The 24,127-nt window shown below is 26.7% G+C and overlaps 5 protein-coding genes across 5 annotated transcripts; 3 read left to right on the plus strand and 2 right to left on the minus strand.

Moving 5' to 3' along the window:
* Positions 1-1,400: 1,400 nt before the first annotated feature.
* On the plus strand, positions 1,401-2,984 carry OCT59_021782 (uncharacterized protein; the record flags this gene model as incomplete). Its single annotated transcript, XM_025310827.2, has 1 exon — positions 1,401-2,984. One exon carries the CDS (start codon positions 1,401-1,403, stop codon positions 2,982-2,984), a length of 1,584 nt encoding a protein of 527 aa, XP_025178309.2.
* Positions 2,985-3,631: 647 nt separating this feature from the next.
* On the plus strand, positions 3,632-6,217 carry OCT59_021783 (uncharacterized protein; the record flags this gene model as incomplete). Its single annotated transcript, XM_066146737.1, has 8 exons — positions 3,632-3,719; positions 3,793-3,812; positions 3,894-4,209; positions 4,509-4,607; positions 4,693-4,752; positions 4,842-5,402; positions 5,476-5,594; positions 5,852-6,217. The coding sequence occupies 8 exons, from the start codon at positions 3,632-3,634 to the stop codon at positions 6,215-6,217; spliced, it is 1,629 nt and encodes a 542-aa protein (XP_066005845.1).
* A 1,890-nt stretch (positions 6,218-8,107) lies between these two features.
* Positions 8,108-11,491, minus strand: OCT59_021784 (uncharacterized protein; the record flags this gene model as incomplete). The annotated part of the gene is made up of 20 exons (XM_066146738.1): positions 8,108-8,188; positions 8,785-8,800; positions 8,887-8,940; positions 9,026-9,070; positions 9,160-9,213; positions 9,301-9,350; positions 9,713-9,762; positions 9,849-9,893; positions 9,977-10,026; positions 10,112-10,147; positions 10,241-10,285; positions 10,363-10,404; positions 10,487-10,525; positions 10,615-10,660; positions 10,745-10,793; positions 10,876-10,923; positions 11,002-11,042; positions 11,127-11,166; positions 11,265-11,279; positions 11,393-11,491. The coding sequence occupies 20 exons, from the start codon at positions 11,489-11,491 to the stop codon at positions 8,108-8,110; spliced, it is 945 nt and encodes a 314-aa protein (XP_066005846.1).
* A 3,241-nt stretch (positions 11,492-14,732) lies between these two features.
* OCT59_021785 (uncharacterized protein) lies at positions 14,733-16,926 on the minus strand (the record flags this gene model as incomplete). The annotated part of the gene is made up of 5 exons (XM_066146739.1): positions 14,733-14,738; positions 14,798-15,954; positions 16,024-16,135; positions 16,202-16,527; positions 16,599-16,926. The coding sequence occupies 5 exons, from the start codon at positions 16,924-16,926 to the stop codon at positions 14,733-14,735; spliced, it is 1,929 nt and encodes a 642-aa protein (XP_066005847.1).
* A 938-nt stretch (positions 16,927-17,864) lies between these two features.
* On the plus strand, positions 17,865-21,932 carry OCT59_021786 (uncharacterized protein; the record flags this gene model as incomplete). The annotated part of the gene is made up of 8 exons (XM_066146740.1): positions 17,865-18,466; positions 18,544-19,199; positions 19,270-19,635; positions 19,721-20,137; positions 20,240-20,319; positions 20,420-20,529; positions 20,610-21,747; positions 21,819-21,932. 8 exons carry the CDS (start codon positions 17,865-17,867, stop codon positions 21,930-21,932), a joined length of 3,483 nt encoding a protein of 1,160 aa, XP_066005848.1.
* Between the last annotated feature and the right edge of the window lie 2,195 nt (positions 21,933-24,127).

Genomic DNA, 24,127 nt, shown 5'->3' on the forward strand with positions numbered 1-24,127 from the left:
GCAATTTGTGAAATTATCAGATGTAAATTTGTGTGAAGCATTTATTCTTAAAGGGACGGACAATATATTTTGTTTAGAAGGTGGTTGTTTACTTTTTTTCCAGAAGGTAAATCGTCAGAAACATTATCATGTTTTCGAAAAGTTATATATCAGATATGGTAAATCGACATGACGACATCTTGTTCTAGAAAGGAATAAGGGTCATTCTTTGTTAGATGGACCAATATACTGTTGGATGTATTGAATTATGGCTAAAAATGGGCATAAGGAGTAGTAGAAAGTGTGCGGTAGCTTATATGAAAGAAGATAATTCAAAATTATTTGACAACATACTGGAATTTCATGAGAACATAAATCTGGTGTGATTTTTAATAAACATAACTGAAATCATTTTCAATGCATATTACGAATGAAAATGTGTCAAACGTATCTATTTTTGTAATAAACTTGCAATTTGGTTAAGGGTTATACAACAAAAAGATGTACAGCAGAAGTGAATGGGTTAGATACTATTGAGAAGATAAATTAGGAGTGAGTGGTAGTGAAAGCATATATGATAAAACCGGCAAGGAATAAAAATGATTAGAATAAGCAACTTCAATTTCTTGCGAACATTATGTTTTAAATAAGTTGAATACTTGTCGACAGTCATATTATCACTTTGGAAGATATAGATTATGGTGTTATGGTGATACTGAAGTTAAAACAATGCATTCCGATAAAAATAATCATCCCGATTCGACGAAGTGGCCCATTTCATTTTGCCAAAAAAAAAAATTAAAATGTACGATGAGAAATGTCTCACTAAAACATGCATATACATTATTGGCAATTATCCCGTCGCAAAACATCGTCCAGTTTTGGTAAGTTTGCATGAAGTTCTTTATTTGTTTATTTCTTTTAAGCGCCAAGTACTTATATTTATCATCTTTAAGTGACCTTACGCAAAAACCATTTATAGTAAAATAACAATAAAAGCTTTTGCTTATTTTTATCCGCCATCTTAGCTTTGTTGTCCTAGAATTATAAATTTTATATATTTACTCGTACTAATTAATGCAATTAATACCACTGCATTAGAATCCTCCAATTAATTCTTATTATTTGAAAGATAATAATTCCGGAACTTTGATAAGAATATCTATCTCTTCCAAAATTGTCAATAGAAAGAGACATGGGAATAATAAATTAGTCGAAGTCCGTCCATATTTTATTTCGTTACAGTCAAAAAACAAGTTTGATGTACATTTTTATGTGTTGGTGATGTTTTAAACATTCTTTTGTTTATTGATGATCGACTGAATAGTCACATAGTTTATTTGCGTATGTATAAATGTCTTAAAAATTTGGATTATACGAATCTCTTGAAGAAATTTTGTTCCTTCGCACTTAAAATAAAAATGGAATACGATTTTTTGTCATTTGTCAGATACTTGGTACTAACCCAGAGCGACGGACCTATACCGATATTACAAAAAAATTTTTATATAATTGAAAAAGGAAACTTTGAAAGTTTTTTTCCTAAAAAATCTTATCAGCAAGCAAACGATGCAGCTGAATTAATTAAACAACTCAACGAATCACAAGTCGCAGGAATTCTTGTTGATGAAAAATATCATTGTTTAATAAATGAAGAGTTTTATCGTTATCGCAAACAAGTCATCCAGCAGCAATACGAAGAAAAAAATCAAGTCGCAGGACCAATACATCATGATAATAATGCAAACAATGAAATTACTAATTATCAAAAAATTAAAGAATTAGAAGAGAAGTGTAAGGGACTAGAAGAGAAATGTAAAGATCTTCAATTTCGTAATCAAAAGCTCGAAAGTGAACGGCAAAACTTAATGAAAGAAGTTTTCAAATATCAACCAGCTTTAGGTGATGCAAAAAGTTTTAATCCTGAAAAAATGCAACATGGTAATAACGCAAATTATGAAATTATTAATCATCAAAGGATTAAAGGATTAGAAGAGAAGTGTAAGGGACTAGAAGAGAAATGTAAAGATCTTCAATTTCGTAATCAAAAGCTCGAAAGGGAATGGCAAAAATTAAAGGGCCATAATGACAATTTAAAGAAAGAAGCTTCCGAATATCAATCAGCTTTAGGTGACGCGACAAGTTTTCATCTAGGGAATCAAGATTCTGATACAGCCAGTAAATTGTCAAAAGATATTGGTAATTTACATCACAATTTAGAAAAATTTTGCGAACTGAAAAAAGGAATTGAAATAATAAATGACCAGAAAGAAATAGATAACTTCTTGAAAAATTATGATTGTTCAATAAAAGGCGCAATAAAGGAAAATAAAAATTTGATTTCGGGCGCGCTAGAACGTTGCATAATTGAGATTATCATTAAAAAAGCCGAAGAATATTTTAATCATGAAGAGAACGATAAAGACAACAAAGAAGTCGACGAACAAGGTGACAAAAGACAGCAACAAAATTTGGAAGCGAAAATTGTAAAAACAACGGACCTACTGTTAGAGATGATAAATTCATTTTCAACAATTCGTACCGGAAATGATAAAATTAGCAAATCTACTTCAACTAAATTACGTCAGCAAATTTATGGTATTCTTGGAAACCGTGGTTTTTCCAACACCGTTTTAGATGAAAGTGATGGTAAAGAGCATCCACTTGTTGAAAAATTACGAAAAGAAATTTTAGATTTAATGAATCGTTATCGTAAAATTAAAGATCAGGAAAAATTGGCAAAACATGAAAAGATGATAAACGATATTATTAGGCAAGTCGTTAATATATTTTTTTTCAGATTAAAAGTACAAGAACCTACCGCCGAATGGAAATGGTTTCCTAAAGATACAGAAATCAATACATTGACTATGGACGGACCTTGGGATAAAGACGAATATTTATCTGTTGATATCTGTGCGTTTCCGTTGATTGGATCTAATCTTAATAGTGCTGAAGATGCGAAAATGATGTTTCCGGCGCAAATTGTTGCGAATGATCCCTAGGAAAATATAAACTAGCTTTATTGTTACTTTTTATTATCTAATATTCGTTATTTCTTTTATCATACTATTATATAAATAAATTAAATTAAAAAGTAAGATTCTTTTATTCCCTTTTTCTTTAAAAAGTAAAGTTGTCTAACATCATGAAACACCAGAAAAACTTTCAAAGTTATCACGCTAGTACAAATTATGTGACAGAAAATTTATTGACTTTTTCTTCATCATAAAAAGGAATTAGATCCGGTTTGATATTAGTACGATAATATTCCACATGTATGCTGTATCATGTCGCAGAACAAAAAATAAATGTTTCATAAATTAATAAAAAAAAGATGAATGCTGTTCGCCACTTATAGAAAGTTAATTGTCAGTGTTTGGTGCACTCGCGTGTTTTCGGTCTTTGTCATTAAAAGGAATAGATCAGATTTGATATTGATAATATTATATCTTTCTTTCGTGAGTATTATATATCGCAAAACGAACACAAATTAGTAATCCTTATAATTTGTAATTTATGAAAGATTATTTGTTACAATGTTTGGTGCACTCGCATTTGTTTTCGGTAAAATTTACGGAATAGGTTTTCCTTTATGTGTATATAAGCGTTTATTTTTCAGTTAATATTGTGTTTATTGCGTTTCACTATCATGGAATTTACTTACGTTCAAAGCCAAATTTATTTATTCGAGTTCGAACCTGCCGTAATTGAGGATATACGAGTTGTTGTTGGAATAGGTGAGCATATTTGTTAATTTATTACCTTTTTTTTTCAATAAGACTACATTTGTTTTTCATTTAAATTCTTTAGATTTTGGAACAACATTTTCGGTAAGTTTACATACTATTTTTTATTTTCATTTTTTCATTTTTATACCTTTAATTAGACTTCTTATCTCTTTTCTTTCTCAGGGGTTTTCTTACGCTTACGCTAAGCCCGATAAAGCAAAAATAGAGATTGTAGTGAACGATGATTGGCCAGGAATTAAAGGTTTTAAGAAAATCAATACCGTATTACAATATGACGAAGACTATAGTTCTGTTACCGCATGGGGAGCTAAAGCGTTAGCTGGTGAACCTCCCAAAAGAAATAAAAAAAATAAGGATTTACCAAAACCGGTGGAATTGTTTAAATTTCACTTGGGAAGAGTTCCGGATAGTAAAAAACCCAAATTGCCAGACAACATTACTCCTGAAAGAGCAATAACCGATTATCTTCGTGAAATGGGTATGTAGATTGTTGAAGTCATGACTTTTAATATTATAAAAGCCTTTGAAATTAATTACAAGATAAAATTATTGATTTTTTTCTTTAGGAAAGGTAAGATGATAAAATGTATATTGCTTTAAGTATAAGATAAATTCGAGTTTATGGTTTGATAGACGATTAAGCAAGAAATCGGTCGTCGCTGGCCTGGAGTTGATTTTTACAGTAACGTGCGAATCGTCGTCACTGTACCTGCCGGTAACTAGTTATTATATTGTAAAATATACATAATATCAGCATTTATAAAATTATCGTTTTAGAGTTTACTGAAGATACAAAGACAATTATGAGACGATGTTTATACGATGCCGGCTTGACCAAAAGTCTTGGTACACTAAATCTTCAATTTACCACTGAACGTAAGAAGTCATTTTGAAATACTACTGCGGCGTTGCTTATAATGTATATAAATAAAACTAATAACACTTGATTTAAAATTCTTAGCGGAAGCCGCTGCGATTCATTGTATGAATGTGATGAAAGAACATAGATTAACAACCGGAGGTACACATTATGCCAATGAATCACTTTGACTATTTAGATAACATTATAAACCTTTATAAATAATAAATCGTTCATTTGATCTAAATTAGCGACATATTTGGTTGTCGATTGTGGTGGAGGAACTGTGGATTTGACCGTTAGAAAACTATTATCAACTGATCGAATAGGAGAGACAACTGAGCGGTCAGGTGATTTTTGCGGTGGTACCTACGTTGATGATGAGTTTTTAAAATATCTTGGGAATGTAGTAGGAAAATCCGCGATGAATATGCTAAAGGAAAAAAACTATGGCCAAATCAATTATATGATGCAACAATTCTGTTCCCAAGTTAAAATTCCATTCACCGGCGAAAAATCCGATTTCGAAACTATTGAATGGGATATTGATAGGAAATGTCCTGCTCTTAAGAAATATGTTACCGGGTCGGAAAGGGATCAATTATCAGAAGATGATTGGGTCATTGATCTCAATTTTAGAACCGTAAAATCATTCTTTGACCCAGTTATCAACAAGATTTTGGGGTTGATTGAACAACAGTTAGAAAAATGTTCGAATTGTTCGGTGATGTTTTTGGTTGGAGGTTTTAGTGAATCACGATATCTTCAAAATAGAATTAAACAAAAATTTGGTCATAATATTAGCATAGCAGGTATGTTCGTTGATTATTGTATTTTATTGAAAAAAAAGTCGAATACAAATCAATGATATTTCGTTTATTACAGTTCCACCTCATCCACTTGCTGCGATTGTAAGCGGTGCATGTGAATATGGGCTTGATATGGATACCGTAACTACAAGAGTATTAAAGTGGACATATGGAGTTCGAATTAGTTCTGAATGGGTAAGTGTCATTTAACTAAATAACCCTATAAAAATTTTATCCGTTATTTCTGTAAGAACTCCGTGAAAATGAGCCTTTCGCGGATCCATTCACGGAAAACGAGATAAATTCCGTGATATAAGATTATTAATTCCGGAAATATGAGCTTTTTACGGAAAAAAATATGGAATATAAAAAAACGGATCGACTTTTTTTACAGGGTAATAGTAAAGTCAATATTATCCCAAGTAAAAACTAAAACTTTTCTCAAATATTAGAAATATGGTGACCCACTAAATCGCAAGACATCAGAAAATCGAATCCTAAAATTTTCTTTGATGGCCAGTAAAGGGACAGAAGTGCGCGTGGACGAGGAATTTTCTACACGCTTATATCCAACTTATCCTGAACAAACCTCCGCAGATGTATCTTTCTTCTATACTTCCAAATATGATGCAGAATATTGCGATGAGCCTGAGATGAACTTATTGGGTAGTTTCAATGTTGATTTGCCCGATACTTACTTGGGTACGGATCGTCCAGTGTTAATAACGTTATGTTTCGGTGCTATGGAAATTGTCGCAACAGCAAAGAATGAAACTAATGGTAAAGTCTATCGTACAACGTTTTCTAATAAAGAGTGATACAAATTATTAATTTGTTCTATTAGTTCTTAAATGTATAAATAATGTTCATTATGAGAAGAAAATTTTAAATTTTATAATTGGACGGATCAAATTTTTAGTATAAGTGTAACACTAATTAACATATGATATCTTCTATTATTACCGCGGATGTTGTTCTTTTTATATTTATAATAATTTTCATAAATATTCTATAACAGATAATAAAATATATTAAAAAATAAATCTTTTTAAAGAGTATTATATTTGAAAAAATTTTATTTTAAAAAAAGGAGTTTGCTGGCAACGATAGCTGGTGTCACAGGATTTTTTAATTTTGGCCGGAATTAAGTGATCGACATATTTTGGATCATTGTGTAACAAACTTCCGTTTTTAATGAGAAACAAAATTGCCTTTTTGGATTGTATAACGTTACTCAAGTGCATAAAAGGAAATTTAGGCCGGAATTATAAAATTTGGTTGAAATTATAAGATATGACAAATAAAAAAAATTTATATATTAAGAATGAGATTTGGAATTTGAAATGGGATTGGAATTGGGATTTAGGATTGAAATGGAAATGGAATTTGGAATTTGGAATTTGGAATGAAATAGAATGGAATAGGACTCCCATTTTATTTATATTATTTGAATGGTTACCTTTTATTTATATTTTAATTTTATTATAATCATTATTATTTTTTTTTTTTCTGCAATGCATTTGATAGTTTATTAAACAGGAAACAAGATTCAGAGAATACAATTATGACAAAAACTAAATCTACACTATCTAATATTATTAACTACCAAACCATTCGTCATGCATGAAAGCACCCCACGTGTGCACTGTCAGGTGAAATTTTTATTCAGAGGGTATAATTCGTTTTCAAACGGTCATTCTTAGCATAAATGCCCTCTTTCTTCATGAGCATTCACAGGACCCACTACATTGCGAATAAAAAGAAAAAAAAAACCTTTTAAATGTAAGTAAGAGAAAGTAAAAATTAAAAAATATCCTTCAGATCGTTCCTCCTAGAAGCGGCCTGAAGAAATTGAAAATGAGTGGCATCCATTATCCAAGCCATAGGGTCCAAGGTACACACGATTAAACCAGGACTGGCCAGCTGCAGTGAAAATGACACATTTCCAATACTTTAGTTCGACTAGTGTGAGGTCCCATTTACTGATAGAAAGTTGCTTGTCGTATATAAAGCGGATTCTAACATCAGATGTCCATTATCAAGCATATGCTCATATGACACTCAATTATCAAGCAACCAAGATTAACTCCAGTCAACCATCCCAAGTAAGCTCTATCCAAATTAAATTTGTTCAAATGAAAACTAAAACTAATACTAATTCGAAAAAGTAAACTAAAAAAAATTGAAAAACAAAAAGTAAAAAAAAAAAAAGAAAAAAGAAAATGAGTCTGGAATTCGTCTAGCCAAGTTTTGTCTCTATCCTTCTTCTTCTGGGGTGTGTAGGCACAGTTGAAGGTGAGGTCTAAAGCTTTTATCGAGGGTTGTTTAAAGAGAAACCGTATTTGGTTAGTTCAGCAATATCGGTAAAAGGATGGACCAGCTGCTTACACTGAAAAAGCTGGTAAAATTCCAAAAGTGGTTATCCGTTCTGTAAGTATTCCCAAAATGGAAGTTTTCTTCTGAAATATTTTGTTGTTACTGGAAGAAAGTGCAAATTGTGGAATATATCTAGAAACGCGTCTAGTTTATGACACGATCTAATCCAAAATTCATTTGAGAGCTTAATCGAGCTGCCGCGACGACGAATAGGAAAAGCTGGCGGGTGTTTGTAAACAATAGGTGTCGAAGGAGGTGTAGCCGTGTAGAAGAAAGTAAAGGTGTATATTGGTCGTATCGTTCGAGTAGGCTAGTTAAAGTCTACCGAGATATCAAATGTATGGTGTTTGAGTTGTTGTAGAGCTGTCTCGTGCTTCTTGATAGCTTGTTCCAATATCTTGAAGATGGAAGGCCTGTTGGTATATAAAAAGTTGTTGTAGAGAAAATCCACAAAGTCTTTATTGTTAACACTAGTCGAAAAAGGACAATTCGGCCTAAATTTGACCAGGTCGAATATAGGTCGAATAATGGTCTAACCTGTGTCAAATTGAGGTCAAATTTTCGGGCGCATTTAGGGTGCTAATCGTCCCAAATTCGGACTAATTATTCGACCATTATTTAGGTTTAAATTGACCAATATTCAACCTTAAAACTTTAAGCCGAATTATGGTCTAATAACAACCCATTTATTTATGAATTTATTTTGATTTTTTTTATCAAATTTATTAAATAAATGTATTTATTAATGCTTAAATACTTTATAATTATATTATTATTATTACATCTATCTAATTTACAAAAAATATTGCTAATTCAAATACAATTCCACAATTACATGATTCATGTATTCGTATATACGAATCTTTGATTGTTTTTTAGCAATCCACCCGAACCTATAAAAAAGAGAAGAACAGTTAGTAACCGTTCATAATATTAAAAAAAATAAGAAAAAAAACCAAGATTCGTACTTACTTACGAATCTTTGGTTTTTTCCGTTCTTCGAAGACACCTGAGACACCCGAGACCTAAAAAGAAAAGAAAAGAACGGTTATTAGTAACCGTTCATAATAATATTAAAAAAAAAATCAAAAAAATAAACCAAGATTCGTACTTACGAATCTTGGTTCTTCTTTTCTCGAAGGTCGGAAGCCCACTCCACCCGATCCTAAAAAAAAGAAAGAACGGTTATTAGTAATCGTTCATTAATATTGAAAAAAAATCAAAAAAAATAAACCAAGATTCGTACTTACGAATCTTGGTTCCTCTTTTCCCAAAGGTCAGAAGCCCACCCGATCCTAAAAAAAAGAAAGAACGGTTATTAGTAACCGTTCGTAATATTAAAAAAAAAAAAATTAAAAAAAAATAAACCAAGATTCGTACGTACTTACGAATCTTGGTTTTTCTTTTCCCAAAGGTCGGAAGCCCACTCCACTCGATCCTAAAAAAAAGAAAGAACGGTTATTAGTAACCGTTCATGAATATTAAAAAAAAAAATTAAAAAAATTAAACCAAGATTCGTACTTACAAATCTTGGTTCTTCTTTTCCTGAAGGTCGGAAGCCCACTCCATCCGATTCTAAAAAAAAGAAAGAACGGTTATTAGTAACCGTTCATTAATATTGAAAAAAAAAATCAAAAAAAATAAACCAAGATTCGTACTTACGAATCTTGGTTCCTCTTTTCCCAAAGGTCAGAAGCCCACCCAATCCTAAAAAAAGAAAGAACGGTTATTAGTAACCGTTCGTAATATTAAAAAAAAAATTAAAAAAAAATAAACCAAGATTCGTACGTACTTACGAATGTTCTTGGTTACTTTCCCAAAGGCGGAATCCCGAAATCCATCCTCGATCCTAAAAAAGAAAGAACGGTTATTAGTAACCGTTGCATGAATATTAAAAAAAAAAAAATTAAAAAAATTAAACCAAGATTCGTACTTACAAATCTTGGTTCTTCTTTTCCTGAAGGTCGGAAGCCCACTCCATCCGATTCTAAAAAAAGAAAGAACGGTTATTAGTAACCGTTCATTAATATTGAAAAAAAAAATCAAAAAAAATAAACCAAGATTCGTACTTACGAATCTTGGTTCCTCTTTTCCCAAAGGTCAGAAGCCCACCCAATCCTAAAAAGAAAGAACGGTTATTAGTAACCGTTCGTAATATTAAAAAAAAAATTAAAAAAAAATAAACCAAGATTCGTACTTACGAATTTTGGTTCTTCTTTTCCCGAAGGTCGGAAGCCCACTCCACCCGATCCTAAAAAAAAGAAAGAACGGTTATTAGTAACCGTTCATTAATATTAAAAAAAAATTAAAAAAATTAAACCAAGATTCGTACTTACGAATCTTGGTTTTTCCACACAAAAGCCCACCTGAACCTATAAAAAAAGAAAGGAACGGTTAGTAAACCGTTCCAAAATGATAAAAAAAAATAAAAATAAAAAATATATAAAGATTCGTACTGTACTTACGAATCTTTATCTTTGGGTTTTCGTTCTTCGGAAGCCCACCCGAACCTATAAAAAAAAAAGAAAGAATGGTTAGTAAACCATTTGTAATAATAATAAATAAAAAAAAGATTAAAGATTCGTACTTATGAATCTTTGGGTTTTCGTTCTTCGGAAGCCACCCGAACCTATAAAAAAAAAAGAAAGAATGGTTAATAAACTATTCGTAATAATAATAAATAAAAACAAAAATTAAAGATTCGTACTTACGAATCTTTGGGTTTTCGTTCTTCGGAAGCCCACCTGATCCTAAAAAAAAGAAAAGAACAGTTATTAGTAAACCGTTCATATATTAAAAAAAAAACAAAAAAATTAAACCAAGATTCGTACTTACTTACGAATCTTGGTTTCTTGGTTTTCCTTTCTTCAGAAGCCTACCAGATCCTAAAAAAAAGAAAGAACGGTTATTAGTAACCATTCGTAATATTTTTTTTAAAAACAATAAAAAAAAAAATCCAAGATTCTTACGAATCTTTGGAATTTTCCCGTTCTTCGGAACACGGAAGCCCACCCGAACCTATAAAAAATAAAAGAACGGTTATTAGTAACCGTTCGTAATATTTTTTTTAAAAAAAATTAAAAAAATCCAAGATTCTTACGAATCTTGGGATTTTCCCGTTCTTCGGAACACGGAAGCCCATCTGATCCTAAAAAAAAAGAAAAAGAACGGTTATTAGTAACCGTTCATAATATTAAAAAAAAATAAAAAAAAATAAGATTCGTACGTGAATCTTTGGGTTTTCATTCTTCGGAAGCCCTTCCGAACCTATAAAAAAAAATACAAGAATGGTTAGTAAACCGTTCATAATAATAAAAAAATAACAAAAATAAATTAAAGATTCGTACTTACGAATCTTTGGGTTTTCCGTTCTTTGGAAGCCCACCCGAATCTAAAAAAAAGAAAGAACAGTTAGTAAACCGTTCATAATGATAATATTTAAAAAAAACAAAAAAAAAAAAAATATTTGATTCGTAATACAATACTTACGAATCTTAAAATACTCTTTCAGAAATCCATTTCCTTTCGTTTTACCCTTCCCCTTTCGTTTTCCCTTTCGTTTTCCCCTTTCGTTTTCCCCTTTCGTTTCACCCTTTCGTTTTCCCCTTTCGTTTTACCCTTTCGTTTTCCCTTTCTTTTCCATTTTCCTTTTCCTTTCGTTTTACCCTATCCCTTTCATTTTTAGCTTCCCCTTTCGTTTTTAGCTTCCCTTTCATTTTTTCGCTTCCCTTTTCGTTTTTAGCTTCCCTTTCATTTTTTCGCTTCCCCTTTCATTTTTCGCTTTCCCTCTCGTTTTCTCTTCCCCTTTCGTTTTCACTTCCTCTTGAAACCTATAAAAAAACAAGAACAGCTGGTAAACCGTTCTATAATATTAAAAAAAATCCACTATTTGTAATAATACTTACGAATCTCAGTCACGTCTTGGATCTACAAAAGCAAAAAACGAAAACGTTAGTAAAACGTTTTGTTAAAAAACAACAAAATAAAATTTGAAGGTATATATATACCTTCGAAATAGGAGTCCAGCCTTCTAAATAGGCGTCTTGGACCTACAAAAGAAAAAAAACTGAGGGACGAAGGGAAAGGGGAAAGGGGAAAGGATAAGAAAAGTAAAGGGACGAAGGGAAGTAAAAGGAGGGAAAGAGGAACGAAGGGAAAGGGGAAGGGGAAGAAAGAAAATTAAAAAAAGTTTAAAAAAGAATGCAATAAGATGATCCTTTTTTAAACTTTTAATACGCATAACGTGTAATGCGTAACGTTTATTCAATAAGGTTGAATATATGTCTAATCGTAGATCATTACTAATTGAAGTCAAATTTTTTAATTTTAGTCGAATATAGGCCGAATTGTATTAAGGCTGAATATTCCTTTTTCGACTAGTGTAAGGAGTTCGTTAGTCACTCTTTCCATGTCCAAAGTTTCGTTATTCCACTTAAAAAAGGTAGCTTAAAACTGTCCACATTTTGCTGTTGTCCCAAGCTTGCTTATTCTGGGCGATACGCCTCTCCAGACCGTCTTTAGTCCAAGAACACCACAAAGAGAGGAAAAAGTGTAAAGAATAGGAAAAAATAAAAAAAACAAAAGAAAATTTCTAATACTAAAATAAACCACGATGGGTTTTTTGCTGTCAAGTATTTACTTGAAGTATATGAAATAAAATAAAAGTGTATTAACTATAAGCGAAGTAAAGAAAAAATAAAAAATAAAATTTTTGTTATCGAAAAAATATGGTCCAGACGTTTAGCAGAAAGAGTTCATTCTAATCATTATAATCATTATATTTTACATATTATCATAATGTAATAAAATAGTATTACATATCCAAGTAAATAAAATTATTCATTTTTCATGACTGGACAGATCATGTAAATATTACAAAAAGATAAAAAAATTTATTTTATTTAGTTATGTAATTTTAGTTTTAAAAAATATTTTTTTTTTCCATCTGATGATCCAGACAAAAAATTTATTAAATCAACCAATCATCTTCTAGGAATCAACTAAATTTTTTTTGAAAAATAAAATTTTTTTCTGGGCAATCGGGTTAAATATAGCAATTTTTTTCATAAGAAATGAATAATTTTATTTCTTTGGCCTTATATAATTAAAAATATTATATAAAATACTTTAAATGTAAAATTAATTAATGGATTTTAAATATAAAATTATATATATTCTTATATTATTTATTGACAAGATTAGGAAAATCATATTGAATATTAAGTTCTTTCAATAATTTTTGCTTTAATTCTGAAAATTCATTTGTATTCCATTCTCCTTCATTAATCATTTCTTTAATTTTTTCTCGAGTTTTATCAACATTAGCATAATAATAACTTAAAAAATAAAATAATATAAAAATTAAATATAAATATTTTTTTTTAAAAAAAAACTTTTAAAATTACTTACATTACTTCAGGAAACCATTCTTTCCAACGTCTTTGATGTGGTAATAAGTAAAATAATTCAATTTCAGCAAGAATCTTTAAAAAAAAAATTAAAAAATTTTAGTATTTTTATAATTATAATTAAATTAAATAATAATAACTAATAATATACCTCTGCTTTTTGTATTAAAAATGAGATTCTATTATTATCTTTTTCAATTGCATTACTAAGTAATCCAATAAATAAATTCATAAGATATACAACAATACATAATGAAAATAAAACAATTAGTATTACAAGTGATGGTTTATCTTTATATGTCCAATTGGATAATGCATTTGAATCCCCTATAATAATAAAATATTATTTTATTAAATTACTTGTAAATATATGTAAAATATATATTAGAAATAAATTTTTTGTTTACCTGTTAAAAATAAATACATTGCAAATAAAGAAGTACCAAAATCTACAAACATATTTGTATTTTCATCAGGTTGTTGAATAATAGATGAATTTAAATCTATAGTTCCATTTTCAAATACTTGATGATAAGTAGGAACTATATTCCAAGGATTATTTAAATCATCACTATTATTTGTATATTCTTTAAAAGAAAAATTAGGGTTTGCTGGTGATAATAATATGAAAAATGTATGTGCAAAACTGATTATAATTATAAATAAAACTACTAGAAAAGAAGAAACTTTTTTTCCAACACTAATTATAATTGCAAAATATATACCAAAAGATTCAAATACTCTAAAAAATAATAAAAACTTTATATCTAAAAATAAGCATGAAAAAGAAAGTAACTGAATAATATTATTTTTATCATTTGTTTGAAGCCAATAAATAGAAGTATAAATTGGAAGTGTAAATGCAATTAAATCTATAATAATAATAATAATAATATAATTAATAAATTTTTGTATAATTATATAAAATAATTAAAAATATTTATATATATTACCAAATATATTCCAAAAATTATGGATCCATTTAATAGGATTATAAATAAACTGACGAATTTCAAAATTCAGATGAATAAATCCAAGTACAATTGAAATAATTAAAAGTTGTTGTTGAATATCATCATTAATAAATTGTTGAGGAATTGTTGCAGCAGCAGTAAAACATCCAAGTAAAAATATAAATCCAATCCATATTATTATATAATAATATTTTCCATAAGTATTCCATTTAAAATCAATTAATGTTTCTCCATTCCATGTTTTATAAATATCTCTATTTATTGTTTTAACATATGGACTAGATTGAGGTATAATTAATTCTAAAAACCAATTATAGTCTTGTGGATAATTAATAAATTTAATATAAGGATTCATAAAAGTAATTGTTGGTGTTGTTGTATGTTTAAAAATCTTTAAAAAAATTATATTAAAAATCTTAGTAATTTTAAAATAAATAGAAAACATATCATATTCTTCGATATTATTAATAAAATGAAATTTTGAAAATATATAAAATGTAATAAAATAAATGGGTAAAATAGATAAAATTATTAAAATTTGAATTATATTTATCATCCAATATATTATATTATAATTATCTCTTAATTTCTCCATTAACGTATTGTATTTTAACCACCAAATAGATCGAGTTAAATTAACCATTTGATGATATTGAAAAGAATAGAGATGTAAATTAATATTTTCATATTTTATACTATAAAAAGAAGGATCAATAATCATAGTTGTTTCCAATGAATATCTTGAAATATACTCTGGATAATATTCACTTAATAATGGCATTGTAGAAGTAATAATACTTAAATACATTCTATTATTTCTTAAATCTTCATTGAAATATTTTATACACGTTTTATAGATATCTTCTATCAATTCTAAGTTATGTTCTTTAATTCCAAATGTTAGTAATTCAACACCATATTTCAAAAGACTTTCCTTATTATCTTTTACATATAAACTCCATCCGTCATAACATTTAAAACTATCATAATTTGGTAAGGGTAAAGTAGATTTTGAAAATACTTGTTTATAATTTTTTAATTTTTTTGCAACGTTACTAGAGTATCTATCAATATTCATATAATAATAATAATTTAAAGAAATAGATTTGTTATTTTCATTAAAATGATAAATAAAAAGACCTATTGATGTTAATATAATAATATCACTGTCATCAAGTAACTTTATTCCAAGTAAATTTATAGAATAAGATTCATTAACATTTTCAACTCTTGTACAAATTAAATCCTCTTCATTCCATTGATTATTAACATTTATTTTTTTAAAAACTTGGAGTCTAATTTTATATGTATCTATAGTACTAATTTCCCACTTGATTAAATTTTGACTTGATTCTAGTTCTTTTTTATTCTTAGAATGTGGTTTTACTTTTTGAAATAATGCATATATAGTATCCATACCCATACTTGGTTTAATTAAGTGAATATTTAAGTGATCGTATGTTTTATGTATTTCATTACTGATCTTAAAATCATTATCAAAGTACCAGTTTTCAATATTTTCATCGGTATTTTCAAATGTTAAATTCATTTTTGATAATATTTCCTCAAATTTAATCTTCCAAATATGCCCATCTAGAATTCCAAATACATATTTGGTTGTAGTTCGAATGATATCTGATAAACTTTCGGTCTGATATTCATTTGATAATTGGCCTTTGCCTCTTAACCAATCCAAACATTCATTCCAATAATGTTCCATAATAGTACTATCATTTAATAAAGGAAGTAATAAAGGAATTAAACCAGCACGATACACAAAATTATGTAGTTGAGTATCTAATGTTAAATAATAACTTAGTATGAAATAATAATAAAGTTTAATAATATTTAACTTTTTATAATTACCATTATTGATATCCCAAGAAGCAATAGGAATTTCTAATTCGATTGAATAAATAATAAGTTTATTAATGATTCTTATACAAATAAACTTCTCATTACTGGAAATTCTGATATTCTGTAAAATAAATAAATAATAATTAATTTCAATCAAATAATTAAATAATTTAATACATCATATTACCTTATTGGTTATTTTCTCGTTACTACCAAATATTTTTTTACTTTTTTCAGTAATAAGGTTATATTCATAAATGGAATTATTTGAAAATGAATAAAGCTTATTATATTTTGATATACTAATAAATTTAAAATTATTTTGTTTCTTATACATTCTTTTACAATTCCATTTATTATTTTTAGTTCTCGTGGAATAAATAAAAATAATTCTATCAAATCTTCCGTATAAAATGAATTCACCATTTAAGTTAAAAGTACAATAATAATAATGGGAAAAACGAGGATCACAATCTAATTTAATTTTTTGATTCTTCTTCATATCATATATTTCTAATAAATAAATATTAATTACCGTAGTTAGATATCAAATTCATTTAAATTATTGATAATTTATAACTTACCTAAATATTTATTCTCATTGATATACGCGAGTTTCTTATTATCGGAAACACACATTTGGAGTAAGATCATATCGCTTAATTTAAATGTTTTATCTAATTTAAGTTGACTCTTATCTTTACTTTCAATATTCCAACCGACAATTGAATGATCATCTTTACTATAAGTAACGAGATATTTTTCATTTGGCGATACTTCTATCTTTGTAACGAGTTTACCGTTATGTGGTTTATTAATATCGTTATCAATATCAATTTTATAATGAATATCGTTATTGTTATCGATTTTATCATCGATTTCCACGTAAATTTCGTCGTCTATTTGGCTCATTTTACAGTAATGAATTTTTTATTAAGAAAAAGAGTTAATCTAATGACCAACATTTTTAGAACGATTTTATTTAAGTTAAATTTCATCATTAACCTGGTTACAACAGGTTTATCCAATTTTCTCTGCACAAAAAAAAAATTTATTGTGAATAGTTAATCGAGAAATGATCATCGATCTAAAAATGCAGGCAGTTTTGGCAGTCTCACCGACTCAGCGTGCTTCATTGTATTAACTAAAAATAAGACAGACATTAGGCATTGTTTCAATGATGGACGTAAATGATGTGGCGTAAAAAAAAATTTTTAATTTATTTTTCTGTTGTAAAAATTAATGTAAATCAGTAGTCTGTATAAACACCTTAGAGGCTTAGATGATGCAAATTTTATAAAATACGAAATAAAAATACTAAAATGATTGAAACAACACATTAAAATACTATTTTATTTTATAAAAGCAGAATATTTAAAGTATATACTGTATTATAAGACGAAAACATTTGAGCATGGTAACTATGATCCATTGTATGTTGATCGCCGCAACGCTAAATCCAATTAGTCAACCACCTTCCAAAAGAAGAAATGCATACACAAAATGTAATTGATAAATTCGAAAGTTTAAATAACAAACGATTATAAATAAATAAATACATATTCATTGAATTTAAGCCTAATGATACAATACCTGTTTTAACCATTTTTATCCACTATAATAAGTTCTATATATTGTAATATATACTCGATATAAGATAAATACTATTCTTTATATTATTTAAGAATATAAATTTAAAAATATTGTTATATTTAATATTGATTGTTCCGGATTCTCATTGATAATAGATATTATTCATCAAATATACATTTAGAATTTTGTTTCATTTAAAAAAATCCGTACTGCGTACACTTTTTTTGCTAAATCCTAAAAATCAACTTTTTTCCAAAATGAGGTTATATTTTGGTTTTCTTTTATTAATTATTTTATTGACAATATTGCCAGTAAAATCATCCATTATATATGAAGAACCACAACCCGAAACCCCTTCAACACCTCGCGTGTTAAATACAGATTTTTATGATGATGGCACGATAGTCGTTCAAATTATTCGTGTAAACGATACTACCCCACTTAAAATTTGTTTAGAGGAAAACTTATCAATTCGTGTTATTTATCCCAATGGAACAATTAAAGGATTTGATATTCCATCGGATACGTTAAATATACAATCTTTCAATTTTTGCCTTTATCAAAATCAAAGCCCTCTTAGATTTTACGCTATAAAAACCAATACTCTTTTATTTATAACTTATGTGGTAGCTTTAGATGTAAATAATCCTTATACTTATGAAGATTGGGGAATGGTTATCGATTTAGATGGAAAAATTTTTAGTATAATTAATTTAGGTGCATCCTTTGTTAATACTACTACTAACGAATGGTTGCCCGCTCAAGATTCTATTACATTAAATGTTCATCGTGATAACGGATTTATCCGTGTGGCACCTATAACGAATACTACTTCAATATTGCTGAATCAATACAAAATGTAAGTATTAAATTTTAATTTACGAAAAATTATTTTAAATGTATGATTTAATATATATATTATTTTTATTTTATAAGAAATGAAAATGGTGAAGTTCAACTTATTGCAGAAACGTACATGAATTATACGACGACCCCAATTGAAAATTTTGCAAATTTTGCAACAACAGACGGATACGCGATTATTTATCCTAATGATACGCGAATATGTGGCATTTTTTTAGAAAATGGAAATCCAGAAGTGCAAGTACCATTTATTCTTTATCAAATTCAAAGTCCATTATCAAAAGTTATTTTTCTTTCTTGTGATGTTACTAGAGTAGGATTTGGTCAAACTTGTATACTAGTTTTAAATACTGAACCAGCAACAGTTCAAAACACGTTTGTTAAAATTGATTTTCTTTCAAAGGGAAGTGTATATAATATTACAACTTTTCAATACACTTCTAATCTTAACGTTAAAGATTTTGGTATGAAGTCATTACGTTATGGAGGTTATTTCTTATTTAGCACAGAACTAAATATAAATGATAAAACTAAACTTAATCTTTATGGTTATATTATGGATGACTATGGTAATCTTTATAATTGGACTATACCATATCCTACTACAACAAATTTTAATGGGGATGTTTTAGTTTTATCAAATAATACACTCGTAATTCCTCAACCGGAATTTGAACAAACTTGGAGTTTAATCACCACTGATTTGTACAAGATCGAGGGTGCACGTGGTAAGGTGATACAAACAAACAAAAATATATGCGTATATAAATTTTTTTTAACCTTCACTAAACTTTTTAGATCATGGTTATGGAAATTTACATATCTTCAGCACAACTCCGAAAATTAATGATATTATAAATCCATCTGAAATTAAATTCCTTATAATTAAATTTTATGATAAAGTTGATTTATCACCTAATCGTAATGTTACAATTCTACAAGATGATGGTTCTGAACATGGTATTATACGTCAAGTTACTTCTGCAAGCGGAGATTTTGTAAGATTTATTGATGATTATACTATTGGAATCTCAGTGATTGATAGTACTTTTAATCAGCCTAATACAATGTATTATATTTTAATTGATGACGGTTTTGTAAAGAGTAAAGTACTTCAAGAGCCTATCATTGGCATACAAATTACTGCTTGGAATTTTATGACAAGTAAGTACTTTATATATTTCTCTTATTTTAAATGAAATATTGTTACATATGCATAAAATATAATTCTTTTTTTTCTTCATAATAGTTAGTAATTCAGGAAGCATTAAAGATGTGTATGAAAAAAAAGTTTACTCATCTAGCATTGATGGAAAAGTTCGATTGACAGAGATGGGAACCAGTTACTTCAAAAGCTTTAAACATGACAAAATTAAAGTTAGAGAATTTTTTGATAATTTAACACAAGAATTGGCCAAAGCAATCCCTGTTGGTCCAGAACGAATAACTAACAATGGAGAATATAAAATTGATACTTCAGTTTTACCTGAACGATATATTTTATATATTAATATTAAAAAAGCTAAGAAGAAAACTGATATGCCAGTTAATCTTGTTGATGATTTAGATACTTTAATAAAGTATAAAATTATTACTGTTATTGGCTCTGGGAAATATTCAATATATTTGGATGATAAATATGGATATGTAACATATATAACTATACGTAAGAATCCAATTTTTTTCTTATTTTTTACTAGGTGAAGGATTTTATCTCAAGTATATTTAATTTTTTTTTTAATCTTATTATTATAATTTTATAAAATAGAAAGGTGGATAGATGAAAATTTGGGTAGCCTTCTTGGAACAATTGCATTAAATGCCTTATTGTTGTTAATTTCTTATTTGGTAAAATTACATTTAATATTATTAAAATTATTATTAAATTTTTTAATTGAATGCTGACAATACTGACAAAAAATGAAAAAAAAAATATTTTTCTTTTTAGAGAAAAATGTTTGCAATTTACACATGTGGAAATGCTATTGAAAAGTTTGTGGCAGTAATCTTCTTTATTATTGTAGATGCACCAATTGTTGAAAATATTTTTATTATAAGGTAAAAAAAAACTAAATTAAGTAAAAACAAATAAATTATTATTTTCAAATATTGATTTATTCTTTCCCTCTAACTTGTAGTATTTTCTTTGTAATATTTCCATTTATTGTAAACTTAAGATTTGCATATAAAATTATAATTGATGAACTTAAGAGAAATGATTTTCAAATATTATTAAAAGAATTTAAAGAACTTAAAGATGACTTACTAAAAGAAGGCAACGATTCTATAGTAGAAAAAGAGTCAGAAAAAGACAACAATACAAATGAGATAATAAATAAAATTAATCATATAAAAAATGTTAACAAACTTACGAAAGAAGCAGTAATAGTCAGAAAAGAGTTAACAAGAATTAAAGGAGAATTAAAGGAAGTCTGTGATCTCACGAAAGAATTAGAAATTGTTAATGAACTTATAGAAACATTAGAGAACTCAGATAAAAGGGAAGTAAAAATTATTGTGGAAAAATTGAAAAAAATTAACAATCTTATAGAAGAATTAATACAAGTTGAAGATTCTACAGAAGAATTAAAAATTATTAAACATTTAGATGAACTTAATAAAATAATAGATGAATTGAAAAAAGTTAATGATAACGAAATAGAATTGGAAGAAGATAATGAAGAAATTGGCAGAGAATTTGCAAAAGAATTAAATAAAATTAAAGAGCTTATTGAAGAATTAAAAGAAAGTGAAAAACTTAAAGAGCAATTATTTAAAGTTGAAGTTCTTATGAAAGGATTAGAAGAAAAAGAACTGATAAATGAATTAGAAAACCTTAACAACTTTAAAAAAGAATTACAAATAATTAACATTAATGAGCTTAAAGAAGAAATAAAAGAACTTAACAATCATGCAGAATTTACAGCAGGACATATAAAAGAAATTGTTATAAAAAATGATGATAGTATAAAGGAAGAGGATATAAAAGATGAAGAAAAAGTTCAGCTGGAAAAGAAATATCGAAATTTTTCAAAATGGTTAAGAGATTATAAAGATAATAAAACAATTATAATAATATTCATGATACTAGCAGGAGTTGATGTTACACATTTAGAATTGCTTGGATCAAAGTTACGAATTAGAATTAAAAATCTTAGTACTCGAAATATTGACATTAATTTTAATGCTAAATTATCTTATGCAGCAAAAGATGATTTATTTTGGGGAGATGTCACTAATGTTTTCATTGAAGATATTCCTACAATATTTCTTCAGGCACGTAAATTATTTTACATTAATTTTTATTTTATTAAATCAAACATTAAATTTTATTTTTTATTTAATAGGGTTTTTATATAAGTCGAGTTATATCATTTGGTTTCACTCCTGTATACATTATTTCAACATCTATTATACATCTTTTTACTAACATGTATTATATATATAAATATAAAAATTAATCTTAAAAACATCAACTGAATAAACCTAGTAATTCCTGTAAAAGGAATGGATTGAATGGTTTAAAGTTTACTAATAACCATTTGTAGAATTAAATTATGCTCTTAAAAAATTACTAGATTTATATTTAACCATAATACATGGCATTATTTATCATTATATCTTGTATTATATTTAATTAATTTATTACCAAATGAAATTTGTTAGAAATCTTGATATTTAATTAATTGTACAAATTATAAATATGCTGTTCCTTTAAAAATTATGTGTAAATTCTAAATTGCACTTATATACTAATATGTAATTTGAATTACTTTAAATAAAAATGTAATAAAAAATTTATAACTTGAAATTACAATTTCAAAATATCTAATAATAGTTATAAATTGTAAAGTTCAATAAAGATATAAATATTTATTTTGGTATATACATTGGCCTATAATAAATTACCAGATTTCTTAAAAATACTTAGCAGTTAGTAATTTTTATAATAAAAGTTTTTAAATTTTCAATATAATCACCCAAATTTTTTTTTATTTGAAAACTAATCCATTATAAATTTTATATTTTAAACAAAAAGAAATATTTTAAAGTATAAAAAAAAATTATCTGATTATAAATGATGACAATTTTTTGTATGTTTATTTACATGTAAACAACTCTTAAAATTTCAAATGTAAAATATTTTTAAATTATATTTTTTAAAAATTACAATTGATTAGCTTTCAAATAAAAAAAAAATTCATTACAATTTGATGAAAATTGACAGACTTTTATATATCTAAAAAAATGCTGATTTTATTATGTTTTACTATATATTTTTTAAATTTATAAATTGCAATAAAATTGGTATTTTTAAAATATATATTAAACTATCAATTTTTATTATTTTGTAATAAATTTTTTTTATTTAAAAGCTAATCAATTGTAGTTTTTAAAAATGCAATTAAAGAATATTATATATTAGAAAATTTAAGTTATTTATATACAAATAATAAATATAAAAATAGTTTAAAAAGTTGCTATAATTTATAATTAAATAATTTTTTTTTTGAAAAATATTTTTATATAAGTAGATAACATATTCTTTTTTTTGGTAATTTTTTTATAGTTAATATATTGATCATTATTTATTATGTGATATTGTTAATTTTTCTGATTTGAATAAATGCCACATAAACTTTATATATATATTATAGAGCTTTTAAAAAATATGTATTATGCATATTTTTGCTTGCTCTATAACTTTACTTAAAGACTAAAGTATGGTTTAAAATAGTGTTTTTAATAGCCAATGTGAGGTTGAATTTAGGGTCTTTAGGCTTTTAAGTAAATTAAGAACATTTTAAGCTATTTTAAGCCTTAAAATAATTAAATGTCAATACGAATTATGTAAATTCTTATAAAATAAATGCATTTATGTGACTTTTTTGTTTCAAATTTAGGGCAATCATATAAAAATAATCAAATTTCAAATGCTTATAACTTTTTATGTAGATATTTTTTTGAAAATCTAACCAGTAATTTAATAGTACTTGTCTTATAGAACAAAGTTACCCGTTTATTTCTTTGAAATTCTATTTTATTAAAATGTTGAAAGATTTATAAGTATCACAATTTTATTTTTGAATATAGAGTTCCAGCACTATATATAAGATATTATAAAGGATACTTTGCAAGTTGCAACATATCTGTATATAAAATTTAAACCCTTTTATTTTATATTTTAAATTTTATTTAAAATATAAAATCTATAATGAATTAACTTTCAAATAAAAAAAATTCATATGTTTTATTGGAAATTTATAAATTTTTATATAATATGAAAATTACTATATATTTTTAAAGAAATTCAGTAATTTATTGTAAAGTAATATATAATAATACATTTTCTATAAAGAAGATTATCATATTATATTTTTTTTTAAAATTTAATAGGAGATTTAAATTATATTTAAATATAATTTATATGGTGCCAGAACTTTATACTCAAAAATGTTTCAAATGTTTAATTTATCACGTAATTAAGACAATAGCTAATAAAAACTTACAATTTTAGACAAAAATAACAAATGATACGAAGATATCTGTATATACAAAAAATAAATTATTTGTTAATAAAGCAGTAAAGTAGTATTTATTTAAAAAAAATCGCCCAACGTAAGGCCGAATTTGTGCATAAATTAAAAACGTTTTA

Source organism: Rhizophagus irregularis, chromosome 30 (genome assembly GCF_026210795.1).
Source record: "Rhizophagus irregularis chromosome 30, complete sequence".
In the NCBI taxonomy this organism is placed as follows: Eukaryota; Fungi; Glomeromycota; class Glomeromycetes; order Glomerales; family Glomeraceae; genus Rhizophagus; species Rhizophagus irregularis.